An 18,555-nucleotide genomic window follows, 5' to 3' on the forward strand; every position below is an offset into this window, starting at 1 on the left:
CTAATTCTGGCTGTCATAATCATCTGTGGGATCATATTCATTAGGTGAGCAGTTCAGTTTTATTGTTGTTATTAAAAAAGTCTTTAGTGTTTTCATGTAATAATTCACTGATATGTTCATTCGTCCTTCTGTACAGAAGAAAAGGGTGCTTCAAAACAAATTCATCCAGAGAGAGGCCAGACAACAAAGCAGAGGTAAGGAAGAAGAGGTCAGGTAGCAGGTATACATATATGAACCTGAAAAAGACCATGTTAATGTAACTTAATATCCTTGTACATGTCTGTATACTGCTGTCATACACTGCACAGTTGAAAGATAAAGTTAGCTGTTGTAGTACAGAAAAGTGGGTATTAACCCAACCAGATATTAAGCTGCGTATACATTTTGTGACTGTGGGCCATCTAAGATAAAGAAAAAATGGTGGTGATAGCTTTGATTGTGTTTAATGTGGTTGTCCTATCTTAAACAGTGGAAGAACTTAAAAGGTTGGCTGTAGTAATCTTGTAAACAAAGACGGTCTGAGATAAAATCATTACAATGCCAGAAATTTAGGGTGATCCTCTCACAGTGTGCCTGCTGCTGCAATCAACATCTATTAACCAACCATCAGAAACGCAGCATGATGATCAGCTGTGCTGATCAACTGAGCACCAACACTCATGAAAGCGACAAAACAAAGAGAAATGATGGAAGTATCTGGCTTTTAGGAGTTCCAGTAAAGAGGAAGATCTAGTAGAGCTCTTGCAGCAGGTTGTTATATGACAGCTGCCAGCTGTTATCAAGTCTGAATCCAGTCTGATGATTCGGTATGGACACCAACAGCAGAGGAATAAAAGCTGATCATTATCATTGTACGATTCACATGCTTCAAACTTCATGTCCCACCCAGGTTTATGAGATCCACACTGCACAGTGTGGCTTGTAATGATTGATTTATAATACTGCACAGTGTGTGGGTACCTTTAGTTAAGACAGTGACTAATTGTAATCAGTTTTCATGTGTTGAGAAAATGACACTTATTTGTTTAATGCTGTTGTTGGTGGCATTGCTCTTCCTTTGCTCGGGATATAAACCTCTCCAGGAATACAGATACAAGGTTTGGGAGGCTATGGCTCAGATGGCAGGGGAGGGCGGGGGGGTCCAACCATAACCTTTCACCTTTAATAGTTATCTTGAATTTCAGGAAAATTCATATTATTACATGTTTGACCCTGCACCAAGTGGGCGTCCAAAGCGTGACGGCCCTTCAGCTCCAGCACAGAGTAGAGCAGCAGAGGAGCAGCAGGATGATCTTTGCTATTCCAGTGTAACTTTCATAAAGAAGCCAGAAGAGCACGACTACTACAACATTCTCCCCATTAAGACCAAAAGAAGAAAAGAAAAGGACGAAGAAGTAACAGATGTGGACTACACTGTGGTCAGATTAAACAGCACCCAAAGGTGAGGACACTTATTTTCTGTGGGAATGTTTCCATAATTTCTTTGTTTTGATTTTGTAAATGCATTATTTATTTAGTTTTGGTGTAACTTTGGTTTTTGGTCTAACTTAAGAAAAGAAAACACTTAATGTTACTGATATTGTGATTTTTATTGACATCATGTTTACCTTTACAGATTAAGAGATCAACGGGCTGCAGAGTATTCATCAGCACTGTACAGCACAGTCAGGAAAAAGTAGAGTATGAACATGAATGTTTGTCCTCAGTGTACATATTTAATGTTTTTAGGAAGATACTGCTGTTTATGGCTGTGTTTGCATTTTGATAAAGAATGATGCAACAGATATAACAAAATGTGTCCTTGGACAGTGGACTATTATAAACGTTAGAGCTGTGTATATGTGTAACACATGTAACAATCATTACTAGTTTATTAGATGTTAATCTAGCTTGTACTGGAATATAAACTTAATACAGCAAACAAGAAGCACCCTGAAAGCACAAACCACTCTCTGGGCAGTTTTATTTTTAAGGGAAGATTATTACATTTTGCATATGTATTTTGTATTCTTTATTCTTTTTAAACTTTCTTTAAGAAGTTTGTAATGCAGTAAAAAAATGCAATGTGCAAGCATTTTAATATACTTGACGTAATTTGAGTATAATATATATATATTTTTTTATTCGTGTGGATATTGTAAATACACATTCACTTCATTGTTTAATACAATTTGTTTAAATCTTTGGTAATAAGCATTAAGTGAATAAAGATTTGATTCGGTTTATTTTGTACATTCAAAATGTTTTGATGCATTCTCAATCATCCAGGTAAGTAAATCCCAAAAAGTTGATTCAGTTCATCTGGACGTGGTGTTTTCAGTGGGAGAAACATTTCATCACTGAGCCAAGTGACTTCTTCAGTCTCAAAATGCTACGTCCAGATGAACTGAATCAACTTTTGGGGATTCAAAATGTTATGTATTTAAACTGTTATAAGATGTTAATCTAATGTACACAACAAAGGCATACTGAAATGAATCTGAAATCATATTGCCATTTTAAAAAGCTCTGTAAAGCATTATTATTAATTTCACCTGTAGACTAATCTATTGGCCTTAAAGATGAAGTCAGAAGTCAAATGTGACATGAAATTTTAAATTTTTATGCAGTAATTTCTTTCTTCTCATTTTAAAGGGGATTTACAGGCCTTTGTCTGTTCATGCACATTAAGCGTGTACAGAGGAAGTCAGGCAGCCAGAATGTCTATCTCTCTAAAATTTTCCAACCACAGAAGAAATCATCTTCAGATCACATCTTCATCTCCATCCATTTTTACTTCTGAGAATTGCGTTTCCTGCTCTGTCTCTCTGTGCGTGAGTGTGAATAAGAAACCATTAGGTGAATAATAATAGGCTACATTTGCTTTGCATTGTCCCCACCTGATGACAGTGGTATAGTATGATATGATTCCATATTAGGTTCTTGCTGAATGTGTGTTGTTGTTCTTCAGCCTGGTTCTATGTGTCCCTTTTTAACTTTGAGTACCCGCCCCTTTAAAGATCTCTGCACAGCCCTGGAGCAGAATAATATCAGTCCATGAGTCTCAGACTGAGGCAGAGCTGAAGTGTGAAAGCAGCTGCAGTCCAGCTGGTTTTCTTTTGTGTGGTTCAACAAAAACAAATTTTGTTCCAGTCATGTAAGGTTCCTGTTTCGTCATAAATGTTCTAGGATCAACCTTCCAACTGACCAAATTACATTATCTGAGCCAAAAAGTTAGTTAATGCTTTTAAAATTATGACTATCACACCAAATTTGTAACCTAAATTTGGCTAACAGCAAACTTAACTTGATAATTAGAGTGGGTGGGTGTGGTGAATGGGTGGAGAGGTTTTGGAGACAGTGTCGGAGGAGTCGGGCGGCCACAGCTGCCAGTCATCAGCTAATTGTGATTCCTCTATTTTGTCTCAGGCTATGTCCACACGTACCCGGGTATTTTTGAAAACGCCGATTTTTCTATGCGTTTGCACCTTTCGTCCACACGTAAACGGCGTTTTCGGTCACTGAAAACGGAGATTTTTAAAAACTCCGGCCAGGGTGGATATTTTTGAAAACTCGTTTTTGCATTTACGTGTGGACGAGAAAAACGGAGAAAACGCAGCGTCAAAGATGTGCGCCTTTTTTGACGTCACTGTGCGCCACGTTATTGTTTTGGTGAAATGAATTTCTACAATACTATTACTGTTAGTTGTACTCTCTGCAGTGTTTAAATGCTTACATATACACACACAGTTACTGTCCCGCCACACATACGACTCTGTTCCGCTTCTATGCCCCATCCTTGTTTACTATTTCCCACCGAGGCTTCTAGACTTCTGATTGGCCAACATTTCTACACGGTTAGGAATATATCGCCACCTGTTGCTTTGGCATGTTCCTAGCAGCGTTTTCCTTCATTTCTGTGTTTACGTGTGGACGGGATTATTTTTTAAAACGAAAAATCTCCGTTTTCAAAAATACCCGTGTACGTGTGGACGTAGCCTCAGTAGGTCGCTGGGACCAGGGGTGTGTGAGTGATGACTGTGGTGTGCAGTGTGTGTTAAACACTGCAAGAATAAAGTCTGTGTGTTCTATCATTGAGAGACCCAGAGTCTGTATGTTGGGTCCCACAGTAACAATGAGTGATACAATAATTTATTTATTATTTTGTACAAATTAATAAAGAAAACATCAGACATCACAGCGACATGATTGGTCAGTTGCAATGTTAATCCTGGACCAACATTATTATGATGATGCCGGTTCAGTCTTTGTTTAGATCACTGTGCAGATCAGCTAATTAAAGACTCCCAAAAGCATCAGGACAGAACTTCACCATCAGACCCAAAAACAGTGGGACTTATTACTGTGAAGCCCAGAACACAAGAGGACGTCAGAACTCCAAAAACATGTAACCAGTGCAAAGAAAACAAAATATTCTTATACTTTGTAATTCCTACACTTTCAGTGTATCATTAAATTGACTCTGGTGGTCCAGATACTGATTTCTCTGCTTGTGTTGAATCTGTGGATCAGGTAGTCCAATAAATGAATTCTTTTTAATTAAACAACCAGTTTCTTGTTGTTGGATTAAATCCACAAGAAAAAGACTTGTAGGCTCTGAAAGTGGACAAATTAATCTATAATATATAATAATAAATATTGTTAAAGTAACAGGTCCTACGGATACAACTTATGCTATAATATGTTCACAATAAGTTAGTTTTTAATTCACTAGAAAAGAAAAATAAGCAATCTTAAAACTTAATGTTAAGGAAAAGAGCTTCCAATGACCTGATTTGCATCTCATAGACAGAAAAAGTCATTTAATTTTGAAAACAAATATTTTGGTGTGTAACTCTTCTTAAAGAACTCGACATGTTGTTTTAAACTCAACAGTTTCCACACTGCTTGGTGGTAAAACATGAACATGTGTTGATTCCCGCTTTATCTGCTGTTTAGACAAATGAGCTGTCATGAACAATTCAATGAGGAAACTTAGCATTAAGTGTGAAGAAACCCTGTTAAATATCCTGATCCAAACTGCTGGTGTTTTCTATGTAATGCTTTTTAGCTTTTCTACTATGTGAATCTGTATTAATGGCAATAATATCATCTTCTCTCTTTTTCTGTCTACACCAGAAGTAAAGGAAGAGTAGAGAAATCATCTGCACTGTACTCCACAGTCAACAAAACCTGATTAATATAATAAAACATTCTAAGCTCACATTATTACTTGATCAGCCATATTGTTATACTGTTACGCTGTGTATGTGGAAAGAGTTAACAGTGTATGCTCTTTTGGATACAAATCAATCAACTCCTCTTGTTGAGGAGGCTAAAGAAACTAGGACCAACACCACCACCTGCAGGTGTGGAGTGAAAACCTCCAGAAAGACTTCTTGTGTTGTTGCAGATAAGACATCACTGCAGTGAGTAGTTAAGCCTACCCAGTGGATGACTGCTATCACACTCAACCCCATCATGTAGATTTGCAGGAGTAAAACACTCCCTGCTGACCTGTCCATTATCTTCTGATTATTTCTTTGTATTTGTATTTTTGCATAGACTTGGAGCTGAACTTACTTTTTTGGCAGCATTTTTATAGTCTGTGTGTTAGATTTGTATTGTTGATTGTCATTTATGCTTAGAAACATTCAACCACATATGCTTAGAAGTGTATAATCATTTGTAGATTGAACGAATGTTTCATCCTAGGAGGTCTGTAACAGCTCTGAGTAGCATGAAGGGGGAGGGCGTTCACTCCCTCTACAGAGTGTTCTGGCATAGATCACACACCTCCTAGGAGAGGTCGTATCTTCTCTTGCTGATATATGGTATAGCAAACACACGTATATCTGTTTAAGTGTAAGAGCCTTTTGTTCAGATGGACCGCTAGACTCCTGGCACCAGCTTTGGGGAGTCTTCACAGGGTCACATCTGGACCTCACACACATACACACACACACATACACAGTATTTTTTGTTCACATCTGGACCTCACACACATACACACACACACATACACAGTATTTTTTGTTCACATGTATACCTATGTAAGATGTTATATGTTAATGACCCTATGCATATTCATGTAACCACAATAAAAGGAGTGCTATGGGGAGCCTGGCTGAGAGTCTGACGGGGGCTAGGTGGTGGGACGACACTTGGCCCCAGCCAGGTTTCCCTCATGCATGAGTAAACCAGCCTGCTTGTGTCTTGCTTTGCAGTGTAACTATATTGTCTTCAACGTTCCAGCGGATAGGTACAAGCTACAAACCTATCATTAATTGGTCCTTCGAGAGCCGGATCCCTGGAGTCGACATTCACCGAGGGGAGAAGGGGCACGCGGAAAGACTGACGTCAGCCAGGAAGTTCCTGTGGATTCGCCGTCTGTCTTTTCTCCTCGATGAATGGCGATCGGCGGGATTCAAGGCTATACTACACGCTAAGCAACACCAAGTAAGTTTAAGTCTTTGCCGCTGTGTGCAGCAAAGCACGCATCCACTGTGTGAGGTTGCGTTGAAAGTCTTTATCACTGTGTGCGATAAAGCACGTGCGTCCGGTGAGTGTCCGGTTTTGAAATCGCCCTGGGTGTGTGTCCCGAGCGTCCCTTCATTGGGTTTTGAAATCGCCCTGGGTGTGTGTCCCGAGCGTCCCTTCATTGGGTTTTGAAATCGCCCTGGGTGTGTGTCCCGAGCGTCCCTTCATTGGGTTTTGTCGCGCGAGTGGGTGAGCGTCCCACAACTGGGTCAGGGTCCCGAGCGGTCCCGTGTGAGTCCGGAGTAGGCCTATTTTGTGTTGTTGTCATTGTTGTCGTCGTCGTCGTCGTTGTTGTTGTTGTGTGAGTGTGTGCGGAGCAGAACACGTGGTCTGTGACACCGACTGTTGTTGTTATCATGGGTTTCTAAGCAACCAAGAGTGAGTCGGAGGGAGACAGACGTTTGTGCTGGACTTTGCTCCTGGCAGCACAAAGTATTTAAATAAAGATGAGAGAGAAGTTTTCAGAAAACACACCAGCCTTGAAGAGCGTGTGGAGAAGGCCAGCCCACATCAGCAGCACTTGAGATGTGCTCTGGTGAATGGCTTTCCCCCACCCCCTTGCTGACACAAAATGTTTATTCTTTAGCTTGCCCTGATCGACAGCAGCCTGTGTGCCAGACCATAGATTTAATTGAGGTGGATAGTTGTTAAAAGTAATCTAGATTAAGTTTGTGGTTGCTCAAATTTTGTAAAATGACATATGAGGTGAAGTGATATAGATAAATATTTAAACTAATGAAGTGCATAGAGGCACTTGACCTGTGTGAAAGACTGTCGTCTTATTATGAGCTATTGTTGAGATATAGAGCACACCTGTGAAAACAACTAATATGCTGAACCCTGTATGAAACATCTAAAAGTACATGATGGAGAAGCTGTATTGAATATGAAAGTGTAAGACTTTGCCACTGTGGGCAGAGCATGCAACTACTGTGTGATGTTGCGTTGCGGTTTTTTTCTTCTGAGCTGATGAGCGAGCTACACATTATCAGATCAAGAGCTGTCTGAGAACTACTCAAAGAGAGGGAAACAGAGCTATGAGTGTGCAGCGTTTCCGTGAGCAGTTTTCCTGCACCTTGACTCGTGTGTGTGTGTGTAGCATCGGCATCATGTTTTTGTTTATTTGTTTTGTTGGGTCGAAAATAATTAAATAAACTTGTGATCATGCTTATGGATTGCCATGGCACATATCACCAGCCACGTGATTTATTTATGCAGATGAAAAAGAGAAAGAATTTATATTGTAGATGAAAAATAATCATAGGGAAAAGGTTTTGTGTTGATCAGCCAAAAACAACTACAACTTCATTTTCTGCTTTTAAGAAAGGACTGTTCACAAAAACACAGAGAGAGAGAGAGAGAGAGAGAGAGATGTGTGTTGATTAAGCAGCGATGATAATACTGAACATGTCTTAGTTTGTCACTTTCAGGTGAAAAGCAGACCTGAATCAATTTTCCACATGCAGCAGTCGGAAGAAAGTTATAGTTTAACATCATTGGAAACATGCAGGCCAAGTTTCTGGCTGACTTATTACAGCGCAATGTGTATGTGTCTCTCAACCTCACAAGCAAGTGCTCACTCCTCCCTGAAGAATGCAGCTCCAAAGAGCAATAAAATGGCAGATAAAGAGACAGCAGCAAGTCCTGAGCAAAGAGTCCCAGCAAAGCAGCAGCAATGTGGACAAACAGCATCAGAGAAGAAGAGCAAACCCATCATCCTGACTGATCGGATGAATGGCACTGTGTCTACAACAAGCTGAAACTTCACTGTGCATGTGAAGAAAACGTTTGAGGAGAACTGAACAGTTGGAGTTTGACATTTGCCACCTGTGGAGTAAAATGGCAAGAAGAGACAGTGGAACACAGGACAAAGCTGAAGGAGAACTGCCGGGACTGTTGAAGTGGGAGAGGACAACAGAGTGAGAGGACAACAGAGTGAGAGGACAACAGACAACAGAGAGGAGTGGTGAGAACACATAGGAATGCTGTTATTTAATGTGGGAAATCAAAATTTGGGTTAGCAAACCTGGGGAAAAGAAAACTGACTGCTTAAGTTGGAAAATTGTGAAGGAGTCTGAAACACTGCAAAAATAGAAACATGTACAAAATCACACACACAAGCACAACATGCATTAACCCTACTAACACTTCCAAACACAAGAGAGCTTATGAAGATTAGACAACATCTTAAGCGTGTGAGTCTGTTTATCATCTTATCCAAGTCACCTCGTGTGATGCAAAAACCAGTGGACTCATAGCACAGTAGTTAAGAAGTGATCAAATAATAGCAGAGAAATGTGTAGGAAAGGCAGAGAACATGCTCTGTTGGATATGCAGCTCCACAGACATGCATTAAACCTGCCTAATAACACAAACACATGTAATGAAAATTAGCTTGTTATCTTTCATCAGTGTTAAAATAGTGTCAATTTAGCAGACACTTGTTATCAAATACTGAATTTATCCAATGCAAAAAATTGACTCTCTAGGTTGCAGGACAACAATTTAACTTTTGTGGGAAAAAGGATCCTGGTTTGACCAACCAGTGATCAGACAATAAATTTAGTTGTTAATATAGTAAATTGGGAGAAGCTTCCTGCTTGATTGATGCAGCACAAGTTTACTACTAAATTTACTGTATGAGGGAAATTTTCTTTTAGTGATAACATTTTGAACATGCATTTCTGTTGTCCTGTCATCCTAGTGGGTTAATAGCTGATTCAAATTAGTTGATCGTTCTTAGATTAATGAAAGGTGACTGAATTCTAGCACGAGTGAATGAGATGTGTTGGAGTTGTTGTGTGTTGAGTGGAGACTCTAAAACACTGAGTTTCCTGTTTTGATGTGCGAGTGAATCCTGTATTTAGATACACAACTCTGAATACGTCAGAACAAACTTTTTTTTTTTTGTGAAGTGCATGACAACATGTCACATGTTTTATGATGAAGGGAAAAGGAAAACTGAATAAAATAGATCTGTGGCCTAAATGAGTGAAGAGCACAGACCTGGGGATTAAACTCATAAGTTAAAGGAGACATTAGGCTTATGTTGTGTGTTGTGCAGCTGATGGTTGGTTTGGAGTGAATCTAGCTGATGATTCTTCTGTTGTGAAGTTGATGAGGAGTTTGTGTCATGACTTAACAAGGCCTTTTTATTTTGATACTTTCACAGTGCACTGAAAGTTTGGTTTGATAATCTCTGTTATTTTTATCTTTTGAACAGGCACTGATTTTGTTTGTCTATTTCTTTTCTTTAAGCAGATCTGCACGTCAGGAATTAAAAGTGCTATACGACCTGTCGAGAAAGCCGTTACAAGTGAGGTTTCTCCACATTAAAATGGGCTCTGGAGAAAGCCACTTATTTGGGACAATTATTAAATGAGTGTCCCAGCCTAAAAAGGATTCAGCGATGTAATCCCATCTAAAGTTCTTCTTTTTCTTTTGAAATGACGTCATTTTGCTGGAAGTGGAAACTAAATGCGACGACAAGTTCCACTATCAGCAAAGAAAGAATGAATGGAAATAAAAAACAAACTGACTGACTGGTAAAAGCTGACAGGACTTGACCACGACTCAAGGTTAACCTCCACCTAGACAGGACAAAAGGGTGGATGAATTTATGTGTGTTTCCTTTTACAGGAGCAGAGAGATGACAGCAACATCCGAGGTTGCGTGATGATTTAACCTTTTAAATGCCATTTTTATGTTTGTGAACTCTGAAAATTTAACCTTTTTAGTTTAAATTCTCTGTCTGTGAATTTACCATGTGTGTGTCATTCACTACCTTGTGTTGCTCACAGAGATTAGTGTGAGAAAGTGTATACACCTGCGCAGCGCTAACATTTACATTTCTTTTTACAGCAGATGGTTAATCATGTGATTTATAAGAGGATTAGTTGATGTTTTCCTACTACAGGATTTCTGGGTTTATATGTGAATGACATTCTTTCCACGGCTAGGGTTGGCTAACTTTATGGTGTTTTTATGGCACCTCTGGAATGTGGATGGCCGACGCCTGCCCACCAGGATGATCAATGTGTGTTGCTAATGTTTGTTTTTCTGAGACTGCATGTAGAAGATTCAGCTGAAGCGGACAAGTGACATGAGAAAAATATATAAGGGATTGTTTATGGAATAGTTGAAGATGGGCTATTGAGCTCATAGTAATATATGAGTGGAGTGACTTTGCTTAAGAGCAGTCACTGATTACATTAATGTTGACTGAGTACATGGGATGATCCATGTCTGAGGCGACTTATGAAAATAATTGTAGTTTACTGATTTGAGAAAACCTGCACATGACACTTGTCTTGCTGATGTTGAATGCTTATTGTTCTTATGATACGATTGTTTACAGGTATGAAGTTTGATTTTACTTCCAGATTTTGCTTTCCAGGCCATGATGGTGTGTATGCAGGCTCCTGGCAGAGCCAGGTGTTAAGCAAACTTAATATGCAAGACACACTAACATCTTTTATTGCAGGGTTACGGAGCTACTCCAGCGGAGATGCCCTGATGTTGCCTGGGACATGATCTAGCTGACCTTTTTTTCTTTAAGACAGGGATCCGGGTTTGATGAGTTGACTCGTGGGAGTGTCCATGAGTCAAGAGGAGGGGTCCAGGAATTAACATTAAACAATGTTTTCTATTATTGTTGCAGTGATTTGTGTGATTAACCGTTTATTTACAGGTATTAAACCTATGCAAGTGGTGCATCCATGTTCAGATGAGGCTTTGATGGCCTATAAGTGAAGTTCACTGAACTAAAGACTGTTGTTTGATGATTGTTGACATGCTCTCCAAATAGAAGTTTTCCCTCCTAGCAAGGAAATACAGGTGCAGCAGTAATCTCCTGAGAAATCTTAAGAGGCCCAGTGAGAAGCAAGAACCATTCCAGGCATAGCTGACAGCCCAGGCAGTGGTTGAGGTCAAAGGTCGAGCTGGTTGGGGCCCATCATGAGATCAGACTTTGGAGCCACAGCAAGGACCATGAAACTGCGTTGGAATGAGAGCTGTGCCAAGGGGGATTTCCAGAGGCCAACAGAGGAGATTGTGGACAACAGGCGGGCACCTGAAGGATGAGGGGAGCGTGCCAAGCTCCATCGACAGCGCAGAGGGAGTCTAAGGATGACATCATGATTCTGTGAAAAGCACAGGAACCAGAAGCTATGGTGGTGATAACAGCAGTTTCCTATGAGGTCTGCAGCTTTGGAAAAAGCTGAGACCCATGTTGACAAACAACAAAACCAACTGGTATGTTTGAATGTCTATTCTACATACATTTGGACTCTGGTCCTATGGACGATGATGGAAAAAACTGGAAGAGACATTAATGACGCCCTGCAGAACTCAAACCACTCTGCAGAGAGACATGTGATTTGCACACCCGGAGGAAGCATCACCAAGCTGAGATGTTTTTGAAAATGTTACTTTTTATTTTCACTATTAAATTAACAATTTCTTTGTTTGCTTGTAGGATGCAGGTTGCCATTGGATGAGATTAATGAGGAATGGGATAACTGCTGATACATTTGTTAAACTGTGTACTTTTACAGTAATTTAGGGTAATTTGACATATGCTGAGTATAAAAATGTTTGCATTAAAACTGTCAGTCATGAGGTATTCATAACTGGGAATTTTTCTAGCATAAAGGTCAATAAGGGGGGAAATGTTAGATTTGTATTGTTGATTGTCATTTATGCTTAGAAACATTCAACCACATATGCTTAGAAGTGTATAATTATTTGTAGATTGAAAGAATGTCTCATCCTAGGAGGTCTGTAACAGCTCTGAGTAGCATGAAGGGGGAGGGCGTTCACTCCCTCTACAGAGTGTTCTGGCATAGATCACACACCTCCTAGGAGAGGTCGTATCTTCTCTTGCTGATATATGGTATAGCAAACACACGTATATCTGTTTAAGTGTAAGAGCCTTTTGTTCAGATGGACCGCTAGACTCGTGGCACCAGCTTTGGGGAGTCTTCACAGGGTCACATCTGGACCTCACACACATACACACACACACATACACAGTATTTTTTGTTCACATCTGGACCTCACACACATACACACACACACATACACAGTATTTTTTGTTCACATGTATACCTATGTAAGATGTTATATGTTAATGACCCTATGCATATTCATGTAACCACAATAAAAGGAGTGCTATGGGGAGCCTGGCTGAGAGTCTGACGGGGGCTAGGTGGTGGGACGACACTTGGCCCCAGCCAGGTTTCCCTCATGCATGAGTAAACCAGCCTGCTTGTGTCTTGCTTTGCAGTGTAACTATATTGTCTTCAACGTTCCAGCGGATAGGTACAAGCTACAAACCTATCACTGTGTCTATTTTTTGTGATAAATAGAAAACAGAAAAGATCAAATACAATACTGTAAAAATAAAGCATGTCAGATACTTTTTAATATTTAATTTTTAGTGATAAAAATGAACAAAATGCTATTTTTATTTAACTTTCATGATGGATTGAACAAATATGACAGGCTTCACCACAAAAACTATCACTAAACTGTCCTATCAAAACAGAAAAAATACTGGAGTGTCCAGGTGGTGCTCTAATTATAGCTCAGAAAAGAATTTAGTTAAATGTGTGCCAATTCTTGATTGTGAAGACCTGGTCACTCGAATCCCAAATCATCAAAATATTAGAATATTTTCTTCCCCGCCATCCCTGATTTCCTTACAAATATTATATTTGTAATCTGTAATTTGGGACAGATGTATTAAAACACATCTGTGCATTGGCTAATTAAAAATATAACCAAAATTCAGGCAACCCTTTAAAGTCCTATATTTGAACAAATTAAAAAAATCCCAGGGCATTGTAAAAACAAAACCAGTGGCAATTTCTGAATAGATACATAGGTGTATTTCACAATAGTAAAGCACATAATATTTTTAACATTAGATTCTTAGAAAAAAAACAACTGGAATGTCCAGACGACACTCAAATTATCACTAAGAAAATAAGTTTGTTAAATATGTAATTTGTGCATAACTTTCATTTATAAGACTTACACACCATTTTGAGATGGTGTTCCATGTACGTCCTGCCTACTACATCTTGCACCCTGCTGTTGGGTTGTCTCAGGGGGATCTTTTCACAACCTGCACCTGGGGTTCTTGCCTGGTGCTGTACACCCCAGCCTCTATGGATCTTGTGTTTAGTGCCTCTGTGCTATCTTTTAGTCCGGCTTTGTAAAGCCATTGGCAGGATTTTGGTACATGCTGTCCAGGGGCCTGTGCTTCTTTGATGGTTCATCTTCTTGCTCCTCTTCTTTCTCTGGTTTCTTCTGTCTGAGGTATTCACTAAGCATGCGATCAGCTGTTGCCATCTTCCTGATGCACTAAAGGATCTTTATTATTTCATCTTGGATAGTGGTCTGACACTCTTTGTCTCCTTCCATTCACTTAGCTTACAGTCTCTTGTTTCTTTGTCTTGATGTTAGTAGGTTCTGTGTCCTCAGGTGATCAGGTTTTTATCCTAGAGTATCTGATCACGGGCAGTGTGTAGGTGTTGATTCCCCAGATCTTGTTCTTTTCATTCAGCTGACTCATTTTACTTACTTTTCTCTCTGCGGGAATTTGGCACTTGTGGTGTTCCTAGTGGCCTCTTCATGTATCCCATTTTCCTGTGGGATTCTGGTGTCTCTGCCTATTCCCTTCAATGTCCCACTCATGTATGGAGCCATGTGCCTGTTCATCTTAGCCCTATTACAGGACACGAGCTTCCATGTTTTATTGAGGCAGATTATTGGTTAGTAGTTGGTCCTTTCTGGGGATCCTTGGGGATCAGGACTGTCCAGCTTTGGATTAGCAATTCTGGGTATGTTTCATCCACTAGAAGCTGGTTAATTTTTGCTAATTAGGAGAGTTATTACTACATGGAAGAGGTCACACTCAAATTTGTATTTAATTATTTAGAATTATTATGCATTATTATGACCATGTGATTAAAATAAATGTAATCCATCCAAATTAAAAAATGGTTTTCCTCAGACTCTAGCGAAACAGAAACAGGGATGACCTGGTGGAAACAGCGAAGAATCCCAAAGTGCAAAATAAAGGGCAGATTTGCGGGGACTAATATTTAAGGCTCTTTTGTCTGATAAAAGTGTGGTAATTGCTTGTGGTCCATAAACTTGTGATAATACACAATTGCTTGGCTGCCTACTGAGAGTAGAAGAGCAAGTACAAGACCACCCTGCATTCTGATATTGTGTGCATAGTGATGGTTTGTGACTCTGTTTTAGATTGAAAAGGCTGGTTCTGTGGTTATTTTAACACGTACATGAATTTCATGTTGGACGTATTCTGTATTCAAAATATTAGGTGGTGGCATGTCATATTTGCCCTCTCTGAAATCTACACCTAATGGTTTCTTATTGTCTTGAAAAATAAATTCCTGAATCACATACAGTGGGTGAATCAGTATGTGAATCACTCAGGCCCCACACAGGATATATTTATTTTGACATCCATGTTAAAATTTCAGTTACATTATGGATACTTATTTTAATGTAACACTGTGGCGATAAGGCAAGAAATGAACATTCTTTCATGAAGCGCACTAAGAATTTAAATATATAATCTACTGCAGGTGGCTTTTGTTTTTGGACTTTTAGAGAGATAATTACATGATGCAGGTAAGCTGGTATTATCATCAGAAGCCTGATAAGCTAAAGCCAGCATGTTAACAGAAAGACTGCTAACTGTCATTCAAGTAGTTGTAGCTGACTCACCCTATGTTGTTTTTATCTAGGAGAAATTTTGTGTTAAAGATTTGCTCTCAGCTCTCTGCAAGATGAGTTTTGCATAAAGTAAACCTACATTAAAGCTAAAGATGTATAGAAAATTTTTATGGTCTTGTGATCATATGATCTCATTAATAAACTGGACCAGAAACGTAAAATTAAAAAGTGATTAAAATATGTTGTGTTTGTTTTTAAGAAGTTCATTCTGCGTGCTGCACTGTGTAAGAACCACTTCTTCATTTCAGTGTGGGAGTTTACAGGTTTTCATCTATTTACCCATACTGAGCGTGTACAGCAGGAAGGAAGACAGTTTAATATGACTTTTATATTTTCCAACCACAGAAGAGATCTCACCTCACCTCAGCGTCTCATGAAGACTAACTAGTGAACAGTATTTGTCATGTTGATGTGATTTAAGAAATGAGAGGAGCAGCTATGAGTTTAAGTGCAGCAGCGAGCAGATGTGTTCTCTTCCTTCTCTCTTTATCAGGTATTGTGTATCTCTATTTTTGACTTATATCAACGGTTACACCCTGATACCAGAGCTGTTTCCGGTTGTCACAAATTGAAAATGTTAAGGTTCGCAATAAACCCAAATTTTTCAAATTGTGTTATTTGTACTAACGGACCTACACAGATTTGCAGCTTTATTGATTTGAGCTCCTCACAACCTTTTTAGAGCATAGAGTTACCATTTAGAAGAAGTAGAGGAAGATCAGTTCATCAGTAATTGTTCCTTTTACCTCTTCCCAGTGCATAATAATCCCATCTTAACCAGAACCTTATCACAGCATTAAAGTGATTTATTTTTATTTTGGAAGGTGCAAACAAATGTAAATTACTTTAGAGGATTTGATGTTGATTCTGATGTGTTCTGTGTTACAGTGGTTCAGAGTAATAATGGAGTGACTTACACTTCTACTCAGATCTGTGCCTTTAAAGGATCAACAGTGGACATAGGCTGCTCCTTCAACCAGCCATTAAAATTGTCAAAAAAAAATTGGCTCACTGAACGTATTGAATATAACCCTGATGATCTAAAAAAAGGCTCAGGTCGAGTGTCGTACAGTTCTCGCTGGGAGAGCTGCACTCTGAAAATCAGAGACCTGAGAGAGAGCGACTCAGCTGTGTACAAGTTCAGATACATAACAAACCAGAAAAGTTTTACTGTTTCACCTGGAGTCTCTCTGACTGTCACAGGTAAAATTTTCATTTACACATCTGTCCAAACTTGTTATGAATATAACTGTATGTGTTTGCAAATGGATAAACAGAACAGCAGAGCAGAGTCTCCACTCTGATTTTTGCTCTCTCTTCACATATTCAGCTCTTCAGGTACACGTGGACAGATCATCATATTCCAACTGGGCAACGCTGATTTGTCAGAGCAGTTGTCGACTAAATTATCGTACCTCCTACAACTGGTACAAAAACGGACAGAAAATTTCTAATCAGTCAGACCAGTACTGGTATACAGACAATCTGAATCCTTCAGATAGCTACTCCTGTGCTGTAACAGGTCATGAAGATTTCTCCTCTCCTTCAGTGTGTGAGTTTATTTCAGTAACATAAAATCATCTTGTAGAGTCATTACATACATCTGAATAAAAACAGTCAAACTCACAGTAACTACTTTCTAAATCTGACTTCAATATCATTTTATGTTTCAGGTGTCCGAGGTGATTCATGCAACAGAGTGAATTACAGTAACAGAAGCATCTGTGCATTCAAAGGCTCATCAGTGGACATTTCTTCTACTTACAACAGTTATGAAAGTCCAATCCAGTCAACATCCTGGTTCCGTTCTGGTCGTGGATCTGAGGACCTCACAGAAGACTCCCAGTATGCAGGTCGTGTTCAGGTGATTGAAACAGAGAGAGGACGCTCCACTCTGAGAATCAGAGACCTGACAGAGAGTGATTCAGCCGAGTATCACTTCAAATTCAAAACACAAAGTTTTGAATGGAAGAGTAGTTTACCTGGAACAACTCTGACTGTCACAGGTACTGATCAACACACTTATATTTAATATAAGTGCTATAATTTTTAGTATTATTGGGGGTTTTAAATTAATTACAACAAAAAAACAAACTTTAAATTATTTCATGTTTAGACATTGAGGAAGTTATTATTTTTCCACACATTGATAGATCTGTGAAATGCATTCCCTATTATGACTCCTTCAGTGTGAGAGTGACTGACATCTTATTTATTGTTTCTTGTCCACTGGTCAAGATGTTCAGGTCAGAGGGTTCAATGGACGACAGTTGGATTGTGTCACCAGCTGTAATCCTTATGTTTCATCTTATGTCTGGTACAAAAATGGACAACAAGTGAATAGAGCCAGCTCTTCTTCTTATGACGTGCCACGTGACACTTCAAACAGCTACTCATGTGCTTTAAAAGGATTTGAGGATTTTCACTCTCCATTAGTTTGTAAGTTTACTTTGAGATTTTATCGAAATAAAAACTTTTAATCTGGGTTATTATTAATATCATGTTCTTCCTGTCAATGATACATCTTTTTCTTTAGGTGTCGATGGTGAACGGTGCAAACGAGTGAATTACAGTAACAGAAGAATCTGTGCAGTCAAAGGCTCATCAGTGGACATTTCTTGTACTTACAACAGTTATGAAAGTCCAATCCAATCAAAGTCCTGGTTCCGTTCTGGTCGTGGATCTGAGGACCTCACAGAAGACTCCCAGTATGCACGTCGTGTTCAGGTGACTGAAACAGAGCGAGGACGCTCCACTCTGAGAATCAGAGACCTGACAGAGAGTGATTCAGCCGAGTATCACTTCAAATTCAAAACACAAAGATTTGAATGGAAGAGTAGTTTACCTGGAACAACTCTGACTGTCACAGGTACTGATGAATACACACTGATGGATATTTAATCAGCTCAGTTGCTCTGTTGTGTTAATGGGTGTATTTATTGTTTTGAGTATTTAATGTCTGATGTCTGCTGTGTTGTCATATTCAGATCTGCAGGTGAAGGTGAGCAGAATAATATCAGTCCATGAGTCTCAGACTGAGGCAGAGCTGAAGTGTGAAAGCAGCTGCAGTCCAGCTGGTCGTCTTTCTTTTGTCTGGTTCAAAAACAATCAGTTTATGGTTGAACGAAGTTCTTATCAAGATCTGTTCAATCCTGGAGACATCATCTCCTGTGCTTTCAAAGGACATGAAGATTATCGCTCAGATCCTGTGTGTAAGTTTACTTCACTGTGTTATGCGATGATCACGATTTTCAGCTCCTCAGC

At 39.3% G+C, this 18,555-nt stretch overlaps 1 protein-coding gene across 1 annotated transcript in view; it reads left to right on the top strand.

The window, feature by feature from the left end:
- The window catches only part of LOC120730729, an 89,014-nt gene that overhangs the window by 50,936 nt on the left and 19,523 nt on the right, over nt 1–18,555 (top strand). Inside the window, exons 12-15 of the mRNA XM_040027187.1 lie at nt 16,965–17,297; nt 17,530–17,730; nt 17,828–18,160; nt 18,279–18,503. Coding sequence (XP_039883121.1) covers nt 16,965–17,297; nt 17,530–17,730; nt 17,828–18,160; nt 18,279–18,503 — 1,092 coding nt within the window. The remainder of the gene's footprint in view (nt 1–16,964; nt 17,298–17,529; nt 17,731–17,827; nt 18,161–18,278; nt 18,504–18,555) is intronic.

The sequence above is a fragment of the Simochromis diagramma genome, unplaced genomic scaffold (assembly GCF_900408965.1).
Source record: "Simochromis diagramma unplaced genomic scaffold, fSimDia1.1 OVJJ01000362.1, whole genome shotgun sequence".
NCBI lineage: Eukaryota > Metazoa > Chordata > Actinopteri > Cichliformes > Cichlidae > Simochromis > Simochromis diagramma.